Source organism: Eschrichtius robustus, chromosome 7 (genome assembly GCF_028021215.1).
Source record: "Eschrichtius robustus isolate mEscRob2 chromosome 7, mEscRob2.pri, whole genome shotgun sequence".
Classification (NCBI taxonomy): domain Eukaryota; kingdom Metazoa; phylum Chordata; class Mammalia; order Artiodactyla; family Eschrichtiidae; genus Eschrichtius; species Eschrichtius robustus.
The window spans coordinates 133,474,378-133,496,433 of record NC_090830.1 but is presented as its reverse complement, the minus strand read 5'-3'; the positions used below and the strand labels follow the sequence as shown (position 1 = coordinate 133,496,433).

The window sequence follows — 22,056 nt, the reverse complement described above, 5'->3', positions numbered from 1 at the left end:
TGGCTCCCCAGATTCTAGACCCTTGGGTCTCCGGGCCTTGCCATCCTCTGTCTGGAATCCCCTTCTCCCAGCCCTCCTTTGCCTGGCTGACTCCCCCTGTGTTCTCTCTAAAGCCTCCCCTTTTCACTACCCTCCACCTGCTGTGCGTCCGTTCACCCAGTAAGACTCTGTTCCTGCCTCTGTGACAGCCCTCCCCTCACTGTGTTATGTTTTGTCTGTCACCTCACCAGGCAGTGTCCTTATTTATCTTTATATCCCAGCAGCTGGTATAGCACCCAGCACGTAGTCGGTGCACAGGAAATACTTGTTGCAGTGATGTTGAGAAGGATAGAATGTGCATATGACAGCAGAAATCACAAAATAGTCTGAAACCTAAACAAACTCAGGCTTTGCTACCATCAGTGAAGATGTAGTATTTGCACACAATTTTAGTTAGGGTAAATAGAGGTGTTGCTTCTCTACCAAGTCATCTTAGATATTCAGTATTTCCACGTGTCCAAAATCATTTGTCCTCACCTCCTACAGCACTCTTTCTAACATTTCATCGTTGTTTTATTTTAATAAATTTATTTATTTTATCTATTTATTTTTGGCTGTGTTGGGTCCTTGTTGCTGCGTGGGGGCTTTCTCTAGTTGCGGCGAGTGGGGGCTACTCTTCGTTGCCTTGTGTGGGCCTCTCACTGTGGTGGCTTCTCTTGTTGCAGAGCACGGGCTCTAGGCACACGGGCTCAGTAGTTGTGGCTCACAGGCTCAGTAGTTGCGGCTTGCAGGCTCTAGAGTGCAGGCTCAGTAGTTGTGGCACACGGGCTTAGTTGCTCCGCGCCACGTGGGATCTTCCCGGACCAGGGCTCGAACCCGTGTCCCCTGCATTGGCAGGCAGATTCTTAACCACTGCGCCACCAGGGAAGCCCCTCATCGCTGTTTCAAACTATCCTTTGACATTTTAATATTGACAGCTGGCTCCCTCACCTGCAGGAGAACTAGCAGGGCCAATATTGCGGGTCCAAAATTATTTTTCCAGCAGGTAGCTTAGCTGCTGATTCTAGATAGTGGGGCCTTGTGACTTCCAGAAGGGTGGTTCTCCCAAGTCAGAAATCTGTGTGTGCTGTTCGTAGCAGGGTGTGTGCACGTGTGTGCATGTGCACGTGTACACACACACCTGTGTGTGTTGGAGGCATGAGGCGGGAGCGGGTGAGGAGGGCACCACGGGCACTCTGGGGGCCACTGTTCAAAGCACATGCGTCTGAATCTCGCCTGTCTGAGTCTCATCCTGGCTCTCCCTGGGTAACCTGAACAGGTGAAGGCCCTATGGGAGCCTCAGCAGGTCATCTATAAAATAAGGAGGGAATCAGACCCATGCCACCCTACAGCCTAGACATCCGCAAGCGACATATCATTGCGATTCTACGCTCATCTTTTATGTTGTTTTTATTTTTCCACAGAGGTCTCATTGCCAGCAGTTTCACAGAAACCCACTATCTGCAAGATGGCACTGACGTCTCCCTCATTCGAAATTACACAGTAAGTCATGCATGCTTGGACCACCATGATACTCTGCTATCAGATCTGTGCTTAAACTCTGTAGCTGTTTTATTCTAAGCAAAGTCACAGGCCCAGATCTTTCACTTAGACCCCGAGAAGAGTTTGGGCATTGCTTATGGTTTGGGCATTCCATTATAACTCCAGAAAAACTTGGCTTTGGCTAGGCATGTGCCAGGACAGTCCTTGAAGGTATGGCTTGACTGCAGGCTGACACTGAACCCACCTGCCAGTGACCATGGGATGCTAAGCTGGGCAAATCCTTCCTGGAAACCAAGCCCAAATTAGAGATGGCTCAGAAAGCAGTCACCCCTGGGCTGAACTTGGCTGCATTAAACTGGCAAGTCCCTTAAAGAAATTCAAAGGAAAACTGACTCTGCTTAACCTTTCATAAATGTATCCACCGTGTCCATATGATTCTATATCATGGTTGTTACTGGAATGTGACATTTATCACCTCTTAGCTTTTATAGTATCTGAAATTTTATATGTAACTTAGACAAGATGCTAACTTTGTTCATTTATTCCTCTTAACAAACGCTTAGTGTGCTCAGGCCCAGGTGTGAATGTGGGCATTAAAGAGAGTTGCTGCCCTCTGAGGTGAGGACCAGGAAGTTTACTTGTTTTAAAGAGCTATGGGAGGGCTTCCCTGGTGGCGCAGTGGTTAAGAATCCGCCTGCCAATGCAGGGCACACGGGTTCGAGCCCTGGTCTGGGAGGATCCCACATGCCGCGAAGCAACTAGGCCCGTGAGCCACAACTACTGAGCCTGCGCGTCTGGAGCCTGTGCTCCGCAACAAGAGAGGCTGCGATAGTGAGACGCTCACGCACCGTGATGAAGAGTGGCCCCCGCTCGCCGCAACTAGAGAAAGCCCTCGCACAGAAACGAAGACCCAACACAGCCATAAATAAATTAATTAATTAATTAAAAAAAAAAGAGCTGTGGATATTTGTTTTAAAAAGAATAAGCTTAGAGAAAGGCTTTACATTTCCAACTGAAGTGTCGTCAAGTAGCCATTATTGTCGGCAGAATTTTTGTTAATGCCTGACCAAGCTTGGGAGAGTCAAAGAAATCCCTGGGAAGCAGAAACAAATCAGGGATGTAAGCTCAGAGCACTAAGCTGGTGAGTTGAGGTTACGGGACCCCAACGGGCTATTCAGGACCCAGAGAGAGGACCCCGTGCTTGGGGGTTGGGACAAAAGAAGTGGGCGTCTGCAAATGAGAATTCCACGGAGGCTGGGGCCCCAGAGAGATGCTTCCTCTGTGAAAAAAAGGGACAAGTAAAACTTCAGTCCAGAAAAGGGGCAACAGAGAGAATTGTCTCCAGGTGTCCTGGATTGAACAAAGATTTCATAAAAAATAGAGAAAGTGAAACCCCAGCTAGCCTCATAAAGCGTATATTTGGAATGGGGTGGACTGGTGTTCAAATTTCTAATACCAGCCTAGGAATGGAATTCCCAGTAAATGTGGACCTCAAAACTGGTCCCAAATCAGCAACCCTGCATCCCATGGGCCCAAGCTGAAGTCAACCAAAAATAGTTCTATAGGGATATTTCTACAGCCCAGGTTACCTGAGATTCCCACATCAAAAACAAAGAAGAAGAGGAATATTATTAAAGATGACCCAAATCAAACTTACAAAACACACAATTAACAAAAGCCAGCATAAATGACAAGGGAAACGAGAATTAGCACCTCCAGGAATGCGAGATAATGGAAAAGTCAGAGAAAAATCTGAAATATTTTAAAGAGAACAGAATAGGTCCAATAAAAATTCCAGAGTGAAAATACAGGGGAAAAAAAAAACTAAAGAAGCACCAACAACGCTCCCCCTTCTGCTTAAGCCATGGGATGGGCAGTTTGTTTCTCGGTGGTGTCATTAAGGACCAGCTGTTGGTTTTAGAAGGAGGAAGGCACAGTGAATGCAGATTTGTCCCTGTTGAGTTTGTGGTGGAACAGCGTAGTAAAGGTGCTCAGTAGGCAGATAGCTATATGACCCTGGAGCACAGGGTAAGGATGGAGGCCACAAAAGAAGACCTGAGGGTCCATCTCAGATAGAAGTAATCATTGGTGCCCTGACTTCAATTGACATTTTTTTTTCTCTTTTTTTCTCCTAAGAGGATGTCATTTATACGCCTTTAGAATTAGCACAAAAGCTCTCCTTACGGTGTAAATTGTTGTTCCAAATAGAAACAGAAAAAAGAGATCCTAGAAATACTTGACAATAGGCTCAAATCCTCCAAATCTCCCTTATAGACGGTAGTGAAGGTGCTTATTGATTACAGACCATCTAGAAGATGTAAGATATGCTTCCAAAGTTATTTTAATAGTTTCACGTTTTCTGTCTCCATCTCCCTGACCAATTTCCTCTTCTTAGGGCATTTTTGGTCCTTTTTTCTAATCTGGGAAGAAAACATATGATAAGAGAGAAGAAGAAATAGAGGACTAGATAAACGAGGGTCCGACAGCCGCTGGGGCTGTTTGGGACTTGGATTGCGAAGGCTGAAGGCTATAAAGCCAGGCATCTTAGAAAACAGCCTGGATGGAAGGGCACTGGAATGTTGATAGTAGTTGTCTCTGGTGGAGACTCTCTGTATTTTTCTATTTGGGGTGACTGATGTATATATGGGGTGGTGGAGGGGGTTACATTTCTCATCCTCCTCATCTTTCCACGAGGTAACTGTATAGACAGGCAAACACCTACCCACCCCCCCGACTCACGCCCTCACTCCTCCCCATGGAAGCATCTTCTCAGGGAGAGGAGGGCGGGAGGAAGCAAGCCCTGGCAACCGCTGGTCCCTGCTAACTGGGGAGGGGGTAGAGCCCCTGCCTTGGAAAGGCCATGAGCTAGCCTTGCTGTCTTCCTTCAGTCGAGTGTGGGTGAGCCCTGCCGCCCCCTCTGTGGAGTATTCCAAGCGATGGTCTCCTGCAGCACCAGCTTCACCGAGATGGGTCCTCAGGCCTGGCTAATAAGAGCAGGGTGGGGAGATGAGGGGAGACGAGGGTTAGAAATTGCAGGAAGGCTCACTTCTGCCCTGACCTAAGTTGTGTCCTCTGATGGAATATACCAGAAACCCGTCTTTCAGAAGTAGATAAGCTCATAGTGTATTTTGATCTTCATTGGACTCTTTGAATCTTTCTTCAGTAGGTGAACCAACTGGAGGCTGGGTTAATTGGCACCCCGAAACCTCCAGAAACAGCAAGCATATGTTGCTTTTACAATTAGAAAAACAATGACTTTTCTCGTAATCTGGGGCCACCTTCCCCCATTCCTTTGAGTGCCTGTTCTGAGCTGTCAGCCACGTTACTGTAAAGATGAGTGAACAATCTCGTTCACTAAAGAAAACCCTTAGCCCTAGACAGCCCATCTTCCAGCAGAAACCCTTTAAGGGGAGCTCAAGGCCTCATATTGTCTTTCGTGGTGAGGAGACAGATGCAGCTTTGGGGGTTTTGTTTCTACTGAATCAGGCTGGGAAACAAAAAGAAATGTGCTGACTCATCCCCTTTTTCCCCAAAGTCAGCACACAATGGATTTCCCTAAATTTAAAATTATACATAAAATAAGAACCACTTTTTGGCTAGCATCTTTCTTTTTTTAATTTAATCTCTCAACAATCAGTGTAAGCTGGTTGACAAGCAAACTAGTGGCTGATTTTAATTTTGGAATTGATCCCCTGTCTTTTATCTCTCTATTATCCTGACAGGATGAAATATTTGTGGCTTAAGCCTTTGCTGGCCACATCTAAGGGAAGATTATGTCTTATACTGTCTCTTTTAATAAGGCCTGTGGGAGACAATGCCCATGATATTTATGCTATCTACATCCCAAAAGACAACTCTGGGAAAGGCCAGAATGCCCTCCAGAAAGTCTCCTAAATGTTTTCAGTGCTTTGGTCCAAACACATCCTTCTATTACATGCATGTTAACTGAGCATCCCCGTTGTGCCAGGCCCTGTGACTCCCACTGACAATAAAAACAGACAGGAGACCCACATGGAGCTGGAGGGTAGAGGCTGACATTATTCCAATAATCACAGACCAAATTAAAATCTGTGCTAAGTGCACTGAAGGAAAGGCGAAGGGGCCTAATCTAGTCTAAGGAATCATGGAAGACTTCATGGAGGAAGGAACATGTGAACCAAGATCTGAAGTTTAAGGAGGCATGAACCAGGGGATGGGAAAGGGAAGGACATTTCTGGCTGATGCCAACTTTTACTTGGAGGTGGAGAAATGGCTACAATTTGACAGGGACCAGAGTATGTAGGACTTGGAGGCCAAGGTGACAATTTGGTTGTCATGGAGGAAGATGGGGAAGCCACTAAAAAGTGTCAACCAAGGGGATATCATAACTAGGGATAGACTTTGGAAGATTCCACTGGCTGCAGCTTGAAGGTCATCAGAGGGGCAAGAGCAGAGATCCAGCAAGGTCAGGCAGTTGGCTCTCGTGGAAGAGCCCAAATCCCGGGCAAGAGGAGACGGCTGCTGAGACCAGGGGCATGGAGATGGGGAGAAGGAAAAAGATCTGACCTTCTACACCTGAAGGGTTCCATTTGTTGTGTGTGTTTCTCATTCAAAAAATTTATGAAAACATTTGCTATAATAGACATCCAAAGGGGACCTTCAGTATTAACTGAGGCTGGACCATCAGACAGGCATGAAATCCCATATCTTGAACAAAAGTATTGTTTGAGTGACATCCCATTCATTTCCACGGCAAATATGTTCCTATCAAAAAGGAGTAGAACCTTCTACAATCGGCTTGGACTGAACATGTCAGGGCAAATGGGTATTAGGGAGTCAGCCACATCCCATCTCTGCTAGAGAGCATCTGAAGAGGATGGAAGATGATTCTGGTGGGTAGGAGGGAAGGCAGAGACCATTCCCGTCTTGTACAGGTACCAGGTATGAGCTAGGCCTGTTATCACATTCTTAAAAAATGATTTAAAATGGAATTACTTTCCCTAACATCTCCATACTCTCTGCACGTCTAATTCATCAGCTCTTCCGGGCTTGCCTCTGCCTCAAAAGGCTGCTCCATCCTCTCACTGACCAAGGCACTAAGCACCCCCTCTTCCCCTCAGGTCCTCGCCGTGTCCTGTGTTGATTTCCGCCTTCACAGCCGTCTTACCCCCCTCCCTGATCCACTGACACACTTGCTGCTGCAGCTCAACTCCTCCCTTCTTCTTGGCTGGAAGATTGTCATGGCCACCTGACGTTTCTCCCCACTTCTAATCTCACCTGTGTTGAATCCAGCCACCACTCCTGCCTACGTGATCCTTCTAGAGCATCTTTCTATTTAGGCCATTCCCTTTTGCCCTTGTGTTTCAGTCCTCACAAATCATCAAGAGCTTCCTCAATGCCTCCTTAGTCGAGTCCAAAGTTCTGAGACCAGTATTCCCATTCTCTTATGGTGACATACCTTTTCACGCATGCATTCATTCACTCATTCATTTATACACTCATTAAACAACAAATGTCTGTTGAGTGCCCAGCGTAACATGAAGTAAGCACCAACAACACGCCAGGCATTGTGCAAAGCGCTTTACGTACATTTTGTTGTTTCATCCTCACAACCAGTAAGTTTTTGCTATTTTTACACCCAGATGAGGAAGCTGAGACATGAAGGGCTTGAGTAACTAGACTAAGCCCCCAGCTAATAAGGATTCAGACTCACACGGCCTGAGTCTAGAATCTGAGCTCCTAGCCACTATAATGCAGACAAAACACTGGAGTGTGTCTGTTGTATGTCCATGGCCGTGCTGCTCGCGTTGTGGAATTAGTACATAAAACTGTAGCAAGGTGGATTCAGGAATGGGCTGGCGTTTGCAAAGAGAGAGACCCAGCAGGTACTTCTTGGGGCGAGCAGAGGATGCTCTGCTGACCCGTTGTCCTGGGATACGGGCAGGGGCAGAAAGCCCTCTGGGAATTTGCTGAGTGCATCACTCTGAAGCCCAGTGGAACTGAGTAAGGTCTAGTGCCACGTGGCGGTGTACAGGAGGGAGGGGGATACATTCCATCCTCAAGGAACATACTGTCTGACCACAGACAACACGATGCACCCATGGCAAAGATGCTTTAGGAGCCAAACAGTGGAAGAGCCAAATCCACGTGGAATGTGCGGTGGGTTCCCAGAGGAGCTCCAGGTGTGGTGACTTTCCTTCTCTAAAGGTGTCAGGAGAGGCTCTGGGACAGCCTTCTGTCTGGAAGCAGTGTGTGTAGAGGGTGGGTTCAGAAGCCAGGGAGGCAGGCTGCCCAGGCTAAAATCCCAGCTTGAGCCCTGAACCAGCCGGGACCGTGAACATGAAACAGACAGACACTGAACCTGGCGCACAGTCAGGCTTCTAGAAAAGTGAGCCCGTTGTAGCCACTGCTCTGCCTTGATGATGGATTCACAACATCTCTTAACTACCCTGGACCATCCATTCCTTCTGAAGTCCTTCATGTATCGGGATAATAGGAGGAGAGAGGGAGCTGCAGGCAAGAAAGGGGTCCGTGAGCTGTGCCGGACACCAGGCTCTGAAGGCACGTGTCTCTGACCCCGCTCCCACCAAGCCCCTCAAGTCGCTCCTGCTCCCGTTCATCTATCTACACAATCCCGCACGACAGCCAAGAAGATTGAGAGCTGTGAGTCAGGAACTAGTGCGGCAGTGTAAGAAAACCACACTCCCTGCTCTCTAAGGGGTCAGCTGTTCTTGCACGTGTTCATTCATTCATTCGGCAAACATACACTGAGCCGGGGTCCAGTGCAGAGGGAAACAGACAGGCAGAACACAGCGCTTACAGCATAATGGGTTTAAGTACATGTTGTCATATCCCAGATCTGTGACAAGGACATACATTTCACAGATTGATTCGATCCCTAAGACCCCGGGCAGCAAGTGTCAATCCCGTTTTACAAATTAAAAATAGAGACTGAGTCTCAAAGCACAAGACTTCCGACTCCAGATTGGTCCAGTGCTCTCACTATCACAGCGGTGCTGCTTCCTGGCCCAGGTTACAGGGCACTCCCAAAGATCGTGAACACGTTTTGTAAGCTGCGTTCTCTCGTGCCAAATGCCAGCACCACAAAGTAACGTGAGCAGCCCCTGAGGTTGATCCTTCCCAATCTTTTAAGCAGGCACGGTTCTCGTTAGAGCTGGGAGCAGACATGGCCCGGGGAGCATGGGTGGGCTGACTGACTTCTCAGCAATCCATCCCGTACACTCTCAGGGGAAAGCGTAATGTCACTCAGTCAGAGAAACACACGAGGCTGCAAAGTCACTTTTTGCTTTGCTTGAATGCACTGTCACCTTCTTTCAGTCTCAAGCAAACCCTTGGTATGTGGGGGCCTGATGCTCCACACAGGGGAGGAAAGGCTGGACCGTAGGTGTGCTGAAACGCAGGTCAGCAGCTCAGGCACACACGCACATGCACGTGTGCACACACACACTCACCCTCACACCCCTCCGATCTGCAGATCTTTCTGAGTCTGGAAATGACTTTACTTTCCTCGGATTCCCTGAGTGATGAGACTCTGCTGTACTTGAAAAAGTATTCTGTCCAAGTTTGGATTTTAGGTGATAACTTTTCCTCGCGAGGGCGCACGTTCATAGCAGCAAGATGTGGAAGGAAGCTGTCCTGCCTGGGGATGAGAGGCTTGTCCTTTAGTCCCTGCTCTGCCATGAACCAGCTCTGTGACCTTAGACAGTTATTTCACCAGTCAGGGCCTCAGTTTCCACATCTGTTCAGGGAAGGTTTGGTCTTGGACGGGCTGAAGTTCCCTTCCAGCTAGAACGCTGTGCGATTTCAAATGCTAAATCAAGACAGTTGGTCACATTGCATGTAGCGGGGGAGGCCCTTTCAAGTTCCCAAGGAAAAGAACATTGAAAATCATTTTCGCTCAGCTTACTCCCTAATGGAATTTGTCTGCTCACAGGTCCTTTTTAATCACGAGGTCAGGCCACTTTTGGTAGCAATTTAGCATATAAAATTCCTTTCTTTCTAGTCCACTGAGAGTTGGGTAACAGAATTTTTATTTTACTTCCCGTATGGCATAGAGTTGAGGGCTACTATTTTCAAGCTCAAGTGTTCTTATTCTATATCCTCTTCCCCACCATTATATTTGATTGATAGTATTAAACAGAAGGAGAGTTTATTTTACTGGAGGGGAGAAATGCATTAGGTTAAGTAATAAGTATATAAAATAAATGGTTAGAGGTTTTGTAAAGGAAAAGATGTAATTTTGTGGTTATGCATGTTTGGGACTATTTTCTGTTATGTTTTGCTGGTGGAAAGAGAATGTATTGGACCAGCAGAACTAGGCCAAGACGACTGTGCAAATAAGATGATGTCTCGTTCAGCCACGTCTTTAGAGACGTGGGCATGAGAGAAAGAAAGGGACGGTATGGTTTGCCTCTCTTGAGGCAATTGGGGAGGCTTGCAAGGGTAATTGTTGTGATCGACAGATCCAGTGGGCCCTGGGGCACAAGACCTCCAAGGCATGATGCATGCCTGCATCTCTCACAGATGTGGCCACATCCAGATCCAACAGGCCACATGTTTGCAAATCTACAAGGCCTGGCAGGTTCCTGCCTGTTAACATCAGTCTATAGGAGGCAACCTGGCCCTCAGATATGGGGACACACACTCACCTGGAGATTTTGCTGAGTGGGCACTGCTGGCCCCCATGTGGTGCTGCCTGCACTTCTCTCTCGACCTTGGCCACCGCCAGAGGGGATCAAGCCCCCCCAGAGGAGTAGGAACGTACATCTCCTCCACTCCCCACGGTCAAATTCCCCAGCCAATTATGTGACACCTAGTGTGATGAGTCTTTCTCTCTGATTTGTCAATTTATCTATATGATGACTTCTATATTATAAAAACCAAATCACGTGTGTTTAAACGTTTAGTTAATCATATTGAAAAAAACAAAACTTCATGAGATTGCAATTGTCCTGGAGGATCTGGAATTTGGAGTTCTAGTAATAGTCAAGAGAGAGCAAATGGGCTTGCTAGTCAACTGTCTGAAGATGAACAGAAGGTAGTTTTAGAGCCAAGAAATGAGGTGTTAACTCTGGTACTGACTAAGAGAGTTGGGGTTGTTTAAGGACCAGAGTACAAGAGCTAGAATCCACCCGCTCCTCTTTTTTTTCTTCACCCCCTCCTCTTTTATAAGCAATAATTCAGCCTAGTTGTTGAACTAGAAATTAATTTTATACTAATTTGTTCTCAGCTCATTCTTTAATAAGCTTATATTTCTGGGTATTTACTTTGAAAGCACATTTGATAAGTAATCTATTAAAAAGTAAATCAACACTGAGAATAAATGAGTTTGAAATTCCAGAGGTCGGTCATTAAGACTATTGTCACCATTTGGTTTTTAATTTTTTAACCAATACCTGGTTTCCTATAGCAATATTTCACAGTTGTCTAAAATGGAGCAAATTATTTAATGTACAAGACCCTCAAAGATGGGTAAGTCAAAAACCAGTGACGCTTGTTCCCCCAGGCAGCCTAACTTATAACGCCAGCTGGGTCCCTTCACTTCCTGAGTCATCTCAGCTCCAACACGTCTGCTGGGTTCCCAGGGCTGAAATCCCCCCACCCTGTGCAGAGGGGACCAGGCCCCCCTGATGCCCTGGGGCATTACAATCCAGTTACACAACCTCCCCATGTTTAGAGAATTATTATCATGACTCCCTTAAGTACCCAAAGCTAAAGTTACCTAGAGAGGGGGAAACATGGAGCCTTTCAAAAGTTACTTCCCATGGAAGCCAAAGAGGCAGGCTGGCAGCAAGGGTCCCCCATGGCCTGGCTGGATGCCTGGCGGCTGGCTGGGCAGTGTCCCCCAGCACTGTCCCTCGTGCCCCCTTCCCTGGGCCACGTGTTCACTGAAGAGGACGCCCTCGCCAGAGGAGAAATGGGGCAGTGAGTCTGCCTCCGCGCCTGAATCTCCCAGCCAAGCAGACAAAGCCCCTCCCTGAACTGTCCCCCTCCCCCATTGCCCATCTTTGTGCATGTGCCTTCCCTCTGTGGGCAATCCCCTCTCCCACCTCTGTCCCTGGCCACCGGGCCACCCCACTCCTCAACGTTGTATGGGGGTCAAAAAGGAGGCCCAGAAAATGTCATTATTTCCAGCTGGTATAGTCAACAACATAAAAAATCCAAGCTATGCTACAAATTGTTAAGCTGATAAGATGGCCCAGCAGGAGTCTCTGATACAAGATCAACTTTAAAAAATAAAAAAGCTTTCCTTTACATTAAAAATAACCATGTATAAGATGTAATAGAAAAAAAGACCCTATTTATGATATCAACAAGCCTATACAATACCTAGACATAAGCCAAGTGAAAACTTTCCAAAGCCGTTCAAAAAAAAAAACATCTAAAACTAGGCAGAAGGACATAAAAATGGCCTTATTATGTGGAGAGACATACCGTGTATATGAATAGAAAAACTTTTTATTTGAAAACTACAAATCCTGACTAAATTGACCTCTACATTCAAATTAGTCAAGCTGAAATCTCAAAGGATTATTGCAGAGCTTAAAATTTGATTCTAAAATTCACCTGAAAGAGAAAATAGGTGATAATACTGTAGAAACTTCTGAAGAAAAAATAGTATCAAAAGAAAACTCACTCTCAACAAGGTTGCCAAGACAAATTGGGGAAAGAATAGTTTTCTAACAAATGGTTCAGGGCACCTGGATATCCACATGCGGAAGAGTGAAATTGGAGCCCTACTTTAAGCATATACAAAAATTAATTCAAAGTGAATCAAAGATCTAAATGTAAGAGCTAAACCTATAAAACTCTTAAAACATAGGTGTAAGTCTTTATCACCTTAGGTTAGGTAAGGGTCTCTCAGATATGGCACCTAAAGCATAAGCAACCAAATTAAGAAAATAGAGAGCTTGGACCTCATCAAAATGATCAGCTTTTGTGCTACAAAAGACATCAAGAAAGTGAAAAGACAACCCACAAAATGGGAGAAAATATTTGCGAATCATGTCTCTGGTAAGGGTCTAGAATCCAGGATATATAAAGAACTCTTCCAACTTAACAATAAAAAGACAAAAAAAAAAAAAAAACAATTAAAAAATAGGCAAAGGATTTGAATAGACATCTCTCCAGAAAAGATGTATAAATAGCCAATAAGCATGTGAAAAGATGTTCAACGTCATACGTTATTAGGAAAATGAAAATCAAAACCACAGTGAGACACTACTTCACATATACTAGGATGGGTGTAATCAACAGCATAGACAATAACAAATGTGGGTGAGGATGTGGACAAGTTCATACATTCATCCCATACACTGAGAATGTAAAATGGTTCAGCTGCTTGGGAAAAATTTGGCAGTACTTCAGAATGTAAACAGAGTCACCATAAGATCCAGCAATCCCACTTACAGATATATAACCATATACCTACCCATAGAGTATACCCAAGAGAACCAAAAAAATATGTCCACACAAAAACTTGTACGTAAATGTTCATGGCAGCATTATTCATAATAGTCTAAAAGTGGAAACAGCCCAAATCCCCAGCAACCGATGAATGGGAAAACAAAATTTGGTATATCCCTACAATGTCATTTTATTCAGCAAAAAAAAGGAATGAAGTACTAATACTTGCTACAACATGAATGAACCTTGAATACATTATCCTAAGTAAAGGAAGCCAGACACAAAAGGCCACATCTTGTATGATTCCACTTAACGTGAAATGAAATGAAATGAAATGAAATGAATAGGATAGGCAAATCCATAGAGACGGGAAGTAGTTTATTGGTTGCCAGGGGTGGCTAATGGGAAGTGACTGCTAATGAGTGTGAGGTTTCTTTTTGGGGTGATGAAAATGTTTTGGAATTAGATGTGATGGCTGCACAACATTATGAACGTACTAACACCCATAATAGTATGCTTTAAAAAGGTGGATGTTATGGTATGTGAACTTAATCACAATCAAAAAAGAGAACTTGCTCTGATATCAAAATGTTCCTATAGAATAATAGGAATTAAAACAGTGTGGTGTTGGCTCAGGAATGGACAGATGGAGGTTTGCCTCAGTGGACCAGCATAGAGAACACGGAGGTGAAGCCACATACGTATGTGGGCATTCGATATCTGACAAGGTGACATTTCAAATCAGTAAGAAAAGGAAAATGGTGGTGAAGAAGAGCTGGCTCTTAGTTTGTGGGGAAGGTTGGATTCCAACCTCATACCTCCACAAGAATGAATTCCAATTTAGATTAAATAACTAATTCTAAGAAATAGAAGAAAATAAGAGAGGACATATGTATAACGTTGAAAAAAGCCATCTTAAGCAATACACAATATGCATAAATTTGATTGTATAAGAATTGGAAACGCTTGTAATAAATATAATAAAAGATACCGTAAGTCAGTTAAGAAGACATTTCTCACATAATTAATATCCTGAATATATAAAGAACTTCCACAATCAATAAGAAAAAGTCAAAATAACAAATGTTCTGCAGCACTCCCTTCCTGTAATTGCCTTTTCAGATGATCCCAAAATTTTGTCCTCTGTTCAGTGACAAAGAGATCATCTTGGCCTCTTTTTCATGATATGGGATTTCCCTGGCCACTCAATCCCATCCAGCCCTCTTTCTCAGCAAAGTCAAGGTGGTCTTTGGAATGTTGTCCCTGTCGGGCAGGACAACTGGACACCCTGCCCTGCCCTGGAAAAAGTGATTAACTGTGGTCCTGATTGAAGGAGCTGTGTGCTGAGGCTGAAACCCCAGCGTCCACTTCTCCTGTCCCTTAGAAGACGCAGCCCTTTGCCTCGGGACCGTACGCCGCTGGCATCCAGAGGCCTTGAATGAGGAGCACTAAGTGCACTTAGCGTTTCTTGCCAGCCAGCCACTTAATTGGGGCTGCAACATAACATTTGTTCAACAATAAAATTATCCTTGATTCCGGACGGATATCTATCTTCACTAAGGATGTGTCCGTGCTGTGGTTTCTTTTTGCAAGTGACATTATTAAAGAAGTGGCATATTGCAGGCATGTCACCCAAGGACTTTTGTCTTAGAAGACCTTCCTATTTTTCTCTCCTGCTAAGAGAGTCTTTCTGCTCTCAATTGGGCAGTTCATCGAGGTACCCGCTATCTCTCCTGACCCCCTTCCTCTCATAGCCTTTTCTGTTTTCATAAGCCATAGATTTGGCCTCATTTTATTGCATTTCACAGTGTGCTTAAATACCCCACACGGTTCCTCATCTCATTACAAAAGACAATTTGTAATGCGGAAAATGGCAATGTGATTTGTTCAGCTGCTGGAGTTTGTAAAACCTTCCGCATCAGGGCTTTCCTGAAGGGTGTCAGAGAGACGAGAATGGAACCGGGATGCAATTAGAAACCCTGTTGATAATCTCTAAGTAAATCAGATATTCCTGCCATAGATCCTGGCTGGGTCACGTGGGGCTGGCATGAAACATTAAGACCGCTGGTTCAACATTTTATGCAAAAGGGAATTCTGTAGCTGAAAACAAGATGATTGGAGGCCGTTGGTTTATTGTGAGTGGGCAAGAAGACATCATGACTGAACCGACTTTCTTCTTTCAGGGGCACTGTTACTACCATGGACACGTGCAGGGCTATTCTGGTTCCACGGTCAGTCTCAGCACTTGTTCTGGTCTCAGGTAAGTGACCTTGACAGTGGCACCTCTGGCCTTAAGCACAGCTACTGCAGACCACCCCCTTCTCCGATCGCTCTAAAGCACTAGAGTGACGGACCTCGCCCCTGCCTGGCAGAACCGAGGAGCCCTTGCCCGGCAATGCGGAGGGCACCGCACCCCCCCCCACTCCCATCTCAGCTCGCCTTCCTTCGCTGCTCCTCTTTCGAGGCCGTCCTCAGACCTGGTAGGTTGGCTGGGTTCAGCAGCCAAGGATTTGGGGAATATCTTTTGTTTCTGCAGCTCAATGCCAAACAACTCCCAGTGTTAAAAAAATAGGACATTAGGTATTAGCATTTCAGCTGCTTGCTTAATAAAAATGAAAAGGGCCTCTTCTCACTAGGACACAAAGTGAGGGGCTGACTGAGCACAGATCCAGGTGAGCTGAGTACGGGCCTGGGCGGCAGGGGCCCCTGCCCGACGCAGGAAACAATCCCTTCTGCTGCCGAGGACGAGCCAGCCCCGCCTTCCATTCGCAGCAACCGGCCCGGTGGGCTCTGCGGGCTCCCCAGGAAAACCAGTCTGTTGACAGATTCCCAGCTGCCTCAGCCTCTTGACTGGGTTTATCTATCTAGTTTGTGAACTAGCAGCTTGTGTTCTCAAAGTCCTGCTTTGCTTTGGCCGCTGCCACCAGAGTGCGGGTCTGCGGAGGGCAGGACGGAGGGCCTGGGACAGCGGCAGCCCAGGGAACGCGGGACTGTGCGCCGTGGGTCTGCGAGTACTGCGTGCCATGGCGGAGAAGGAACCTCGGTGCACACCCTGCACACACACCACACACACAACATCCACACCACAGACACACACAATATACCACACACACCACAAACATACACACCACACACACACAATATACCACACACACCACAGACACATACATAATATACCACACACACCACAAACATACACACCACACACACACAATATACCACACACACACAACATACACACCACAGACACACACACACACACATAATATACCACACACACCACAAACATACACACCACAGACACACACACAATATACCACACACACCACACACACACACATAATATACCACACACACCACAAACATACACACCACAGACACACACACAATATACCACACACACACACACACACAACATACACACCACAGACACATACCTAATATACCACACACACCACACACACACACAACATACACACCACACACAAATATACCACACACACCACAAATATACACACCACAGACACACACAATATACCACACACACCACAAACATACACACCACAGACACACACAATATACCACACACACCACACACACACCACAGACACATACATAATATACCACACACACCACAAACATACACACCACAGACACACACAATATACCACACACACCACACACACACCACAGACACACACAATATACCACACACACCACAAACATACACACCACAGACACACACAATATACCACACACACCACACACACACCACAGACACACAATATACCACACACACCACAAACATACACACCTTAGCACACACGTACCACACACTATATACCACACACCACCACACACACAGTACAAGCACCACACACACCCTGTAACACACACACAATTTATCCCACACGACATACCACACATATCAGCACAACACACACACAACATGCCACACACAACATACCCCAGGCACACAGTGCACGTTGGACAACTCAGCACACGTAACACACTACACACGACGGGAGCGAAGTGGCGATCAGGGGCGCTGGGCGGGGTTTAGCGGCTGTGGATGGAGACAGACGCCCCGCGCAGGGGAGCGGAAGCGGCGCTCCTGGAAACCTTGCCTCCCGTGAGTCCTGCCGCGCTGCGAGCATTTACAGGTACTCTTGAATTAATGAGTAATCGCGTTGGCAGCTCTTACGGACAGACAGTACAGCCGCTAGTGGACGGAATTCTCCAGAATAACAGCACCCGAGTCTGGCCGCGGCCTGGTCAGCACGCACAGCCCTGGGCCCTGCTGGAGGCTGGACCGGCCCGAGGGAGGGTGCAGCCAGGCCTCCGGCCGCACGTCCCCCTGCCCGTCCTTTCCCGGGGCGTGCCTGCCCCACGTGCGCCCCCAACCCCCCGCCGACCCCCAGCACGTGTCCCCCCGGCCGCTGCCGTTCCTCGTGGCGTGGGCCACCTGCGCGCCTTACATGTACGGGAAGGAGGGCAGCGCAGCGCGCCCTGCAGTCGGTGTCCGTGCTCAGCATCGTTTTGGCGTCGTCCTTCCGGGCGCGTGAGGGGCGGCCTCTTCCCTCACTGCGCACAGCCTTCCGTTCCACAAACACCCGCGTTTCCTCTCCTCGTTTTCTCCGCCACGTGCATTTAGGTGGTTTCCAGCCTCTCTCAGCTGCCAACAACCGGCCCCGCAGGCCTCGGGCTCCGTGACCCGGGCGCGGCTCGGTTGGAGGCCCCCGAAGGAGGGAAGGGTGTGACCTGCCCAGTCCTGCCACCGTGTCCTGCCAGCGTGCCCGCCCGGTTTCCACTCTGACCATCAGAGGACGGGGGTTCTGTTTCCTCACGTCTCCCCCAGTCCTTGAGATACCGGATTCATTCTTAAGTATTTACCATTGGAATCTAACAGTCTGTTCAAAACGTGGCTCCCCTCCCCCTTCGCCTGCTCCAGTCCCACGCAGGGAAACCACAGCAGCAAACGTGGGCTGGGGTGAGGAGGTGACGGGAACATTCAGGAGCGCGTCAGGGGGAGGGTAGTTTGAGGGGGGACCGTGAGTCCCCAGGGCACAGTGGGAAGGTTTGAGGGGCAGAGGGAGGAGGGTGGGATCAGTTAGAGGACTGAAGAGTTGTGTGGGGATAAGGGCCCAGTTCTCCTGGAAAACCAGGGCACAGGCACCTGGAGGACACAGAGATGAAGGACAGGGTGGGGTCAGACCCGCTGGCATCTGGGCCAAGGTGAGTGACCAATTGGAGGTAGGCCCTCTGGGATCATCAGATAGATGTCCATGCCCCGGAGCACAATAGCCCAAGCAGTGACCAATCACTGGGCCTCTCTGAGCGCCAGTTGCCTTGTATTTAAAATGGAGCTAAAGACTCTAGCTGAGACTGGTGGTTGTGAAAATAAGTACAGTGACTCATAGGAAAGCCCAGCCCTGTGCCTGACCTTGAGTGAGCAGCCAGTGGAAAAACCATCAGCCACTTGAGACAGTCTTACATTCTTTGATTCTGGGACTGGGCCAGTCAGGGAGGCGTGAACATGCGGTGCTCCTGGGTTAATTCCATGCAGAGCTACACTGCTCCTACGAGAGCCGGGTGGAGCACACAGGACCACACACACCTGAGAATTACAGTCACCCCTCTCCTGTGTGGTGTCCAATACACCTGAAAGTAGAGAGTCTCTAACACATACATGGGAAGTCGGCACTTTACTGTCGCACCTCTCTGGAACCTAAAAGATGGACCTGTTTTGAAGGCTAGATATTTCCAACCTTCAAATTAATATAGAGGTCACTGTGTGCAAAGAACATAAAAGCTAATTCAAACTGGCTTAAAGACCAAGCATAGAGGTAGATTCATGCTATCGAAAAGTCCAGAGACGGCTTCAGGTATGGCTGGTTCCAGGGCCTAACTGATGTTATCAGAATCCATTCTCTCTCCGTCTTTGGCCTCTACCTTCTTCTGTGTTGATTTCATTCTCAGGCACTGTTTATTTTTGCGGTGACAGAGGGTCTTCAGGCAGCTCCAGACTTACACCCTCAGAGGGCAAGTAGAAGAAGGAGGGCCCTTCTTTTAAGCTCAGCAAAAGACCTCAAAATGCAACTTATCGTCCCTCACTGGGTCATGGGCCCCTCCCTGAAACAATCACCGTGGTCAGCGGTGGGTGGAATGCTCTAATTTAACAGGTTATGTGCCCGACCCCTGGGCCAGGCTGAGTGTGAACCACACCCAGCCTCAGGGGCTGGTGCGGGTGGCAGAGAAGGGTGGGTACATGAAGGAAAACCAGAAAAAGGACAGATGAGGGCCAGGGACACACAGAAACTACAGGCCAACTCCAACAACAGCTTCCACATGTTTGTGAAAACTCTAAGCTAGCGAAACTGAGACCAGGCGTAAACGGAGAGGTCCGGGTTGGTCTGATAACTTTCAGGTGGTTTTCATAGGGTATCAAACCCTTGATGGATAAAGAGATGAGGGTATCTTCAAGGGAATTCCTAATAGCTCCTTTTTACACTAAATAAAACAATCTGCAAACCAGTGACATTAACTAATTAGTTTTAAATTATGAAGATGAACGACTGGGTAGAGTATTCCTGAGTAACATTTAAATAGGACAAATCTGCCCTCTGTGCTTGGCCTTGCCACTTGCTCTCTACTCCCTGTCCTTCATCCCAGGCCTGCCCCCCAAAGGCACAGGTAACTGTCAGGGTCCCCGGTTTCTCCTTCACAGAGGGGTCCATCTCTCTGACCAGATTCTGCAGAGCGTCTGAGTCTCAGTGACCACCTCCTGTCTCCGGCACCTGGAGAATGTCCACCCGCCCCACCCCGGGTACCTGGCATAGAGCACAACTTGGCAAAGAGGAATACTGTGAAATACTTATGGCTGGGGTTCCAGGAAGAGTCAGGGGAGTGAGTGCTGCGTCGTCTGGTGTCGACCACCAAGACGGGGTGGGAACACTGACGGAGCAAGCTGCTGCGTGGGGATGGAGCTCCTGAGAATTTTAATTTCCCAGATCTTTGTGCTGTTGTTACAAAAGCAGTAGACCGTGCATCAACAGAGAAATTCCGGAGTTATGTAGTCAACTTTATGATCTTGCGAGGAGAGAATCAGACCAGAGACAAAGCTGTGTTCGATCAACTGCTTCCTGGCAGAAGAATCAATCGAGAGGGGAAATAAAAATGCAACTAGAGTAGCACCAGCCTGGTAGATTTTGAGAAAGAATATAGGATTAAAAATTATGTGAAATATGGTGTGACCCCAAAATACATTCAGAGCTAGGAATGTGGAGGAAAACTGGAGTGTCCTAGGGGATGCATTAATTAGAGCCCAGCAGATTACAGTTTTGCAGAGAAAAAGCAGAGAAGGAACATCCTGCTTTGCTTCAAAAAGGCTGATCAAAGACGGGCAGGCAAGGAAAGCTCTGTTCTGGAAGAGAGAAGAGAGGAGGGAAGCAAACAAGTCATCCTTCTTCATTTGAAGCTTGAAGGAGAAAAGATAAGGAGAGAGAAACGCATGGAGATCCCAGCAGAAAGGGGGATTAAAGAGGAAACAGCTCTTGAACGGAGGGAATGAAGTGCAACGTGGAAAATAGGTCATAAAAACGAGTGCCGCCATAGAGCTCATCCTTCCTTTGAAAGGACTCCAAGTCAAACGGGAAGTTCGGGCCATAAGTTAGTTTTGTACCATATCATATGTCTCCCCAAGATGCCCAGCCCTTGTTAGCACAGTGTCGGCGCAGCGTTCATGGTTCTCCTGGTCTCTGTTGTTGCCCTCTCTGCTTCATGCCTCGGCCCTGCTCCTGAGTCCCTAAGCCCACGAGCATTCCTGTGAGCACCAGATGCTCCTTGACACTGTCATGCATGGGTACCATGTTCCAGTGATGGGGAGAGAATTCTGCCCCTGTCCCAGAGGAGCTTAGCCGCTGTGTTTTGTAATGGGACAGACGTCCAGCCCTGGCTCGCTCCTGCCAGGGCATCCAAATAGCCATGTCCCTGTGTCCTGATTTGATTCACAAACACATTGCTGTCCCCTTCCAGCTCCCTGGTTAGAGCATGAGATCCTTAGCGGGGAAGAGCCTGTCTCTCACCATTTCTTCCTCTTCTCTTGCTCCACCTCCGAGCTTCTGATTGGAAATCTGGCATAAGGACTCTTGGGGGCTCACAATTTTGGAATGAGCCAAGAGTTTTCCCATCCCCTGCGGGCATGGTGGTTAAAATGAGGCTTAATTTCTTAGGGAATCACCTGTGCTTTGATAGACTTAAGGGAAGCATTCACGTAACAGATGAGGAAACTGGTATCTAGAGTTGTAAACTAGGTATTCGTTGTGATGACAACTTCATTTTTAAGCGGAGTTTAGGATGCCTGAGCACGAGGTGTACACGCACTCACACCTACACACTCACGCTTTCACACATGCTCTCGCACACAGGCGCACACACGCAGACACACACACACCCCCAAGGTGATGACAAGCAGGCTATGTCATACTTTGCTCTTTGCCGTCATCACAATCTCTGCTTTCAGGAGGGCAGGGACAGGTGTTAGTGCCACTGCTTTACCGAGCAGCTGAGGCTCAGTCACCAGGAGCCTGGTCCTGATGCTGCAGCTCAGAGCTGCAGGTGCTCATGTCAAAGGATGCTGTCACCCCCTTCCTAGTCACAGCGGCTGTCTCAGGAGAGAGGCATCTCGTGCATTGACACCAAGCCTTGGCACGTTCTCGTGCGACGCTCACTAAGCTGTAGGCAGGTGTTACATTCCTCAGATTATGGATGAGGAAGCAAAGCCTGGGAAAGTGGCTTCCCCAGAGTCCCTCAGCTGTAATGGGCAAAACTCCATCTCAAACCCAAGTCTGGCTGACTCCTTGTTCCATATTTGCCCCACTAGATCTTTTGCACAACTTGGATCCAACCTTCTTTTTCAGCCCCATCATCCTCTACCCTGAGGAACCCCTCCCCCATTCCAGCCCCACTGTTTTCTGGAACATGCCCTACATGTGTCTCACTGCCTTTATCCCTGCTGTGTCTCGGCCTGGGACACCCTCCTCTCCCCATCTCTCAGTGGCTTTGGAAGGTTCACTCTCCCACCAAGGCCCAAATCAAATGATGCCTCCTCCACGAAGCCCACCCTGGCCT

The 22,056-nt window shown here is 47.6% G+C and overlaps 1 protein-coding gene across 1 annotated transcript in view; it reads left to right on the top strand.

Annotated features, from left to right (window-relative positions):
* The window catches only part of ADAM12 (ADAM metallopeptidase domain 12), a 388,450-nt gene that overhangs the window by 252,379 nt on the left and 114,015 nt on the right, over positions 1–22,056 (top strand). Inside the window, exons 4-5 of the mRNA XM_068548756.1 lie at positions 1,443–1,521; positions 15,111–15,187. Coding sequence (XP_068404857.1) covers positions 1,443–1,521; positions 15,111–15,187 — 156 coding nt within the window. The remainder of the gene's footprint in view (positions 1–1,442; positions 1,522–15,110; positions 15,188–22,056) is intronic.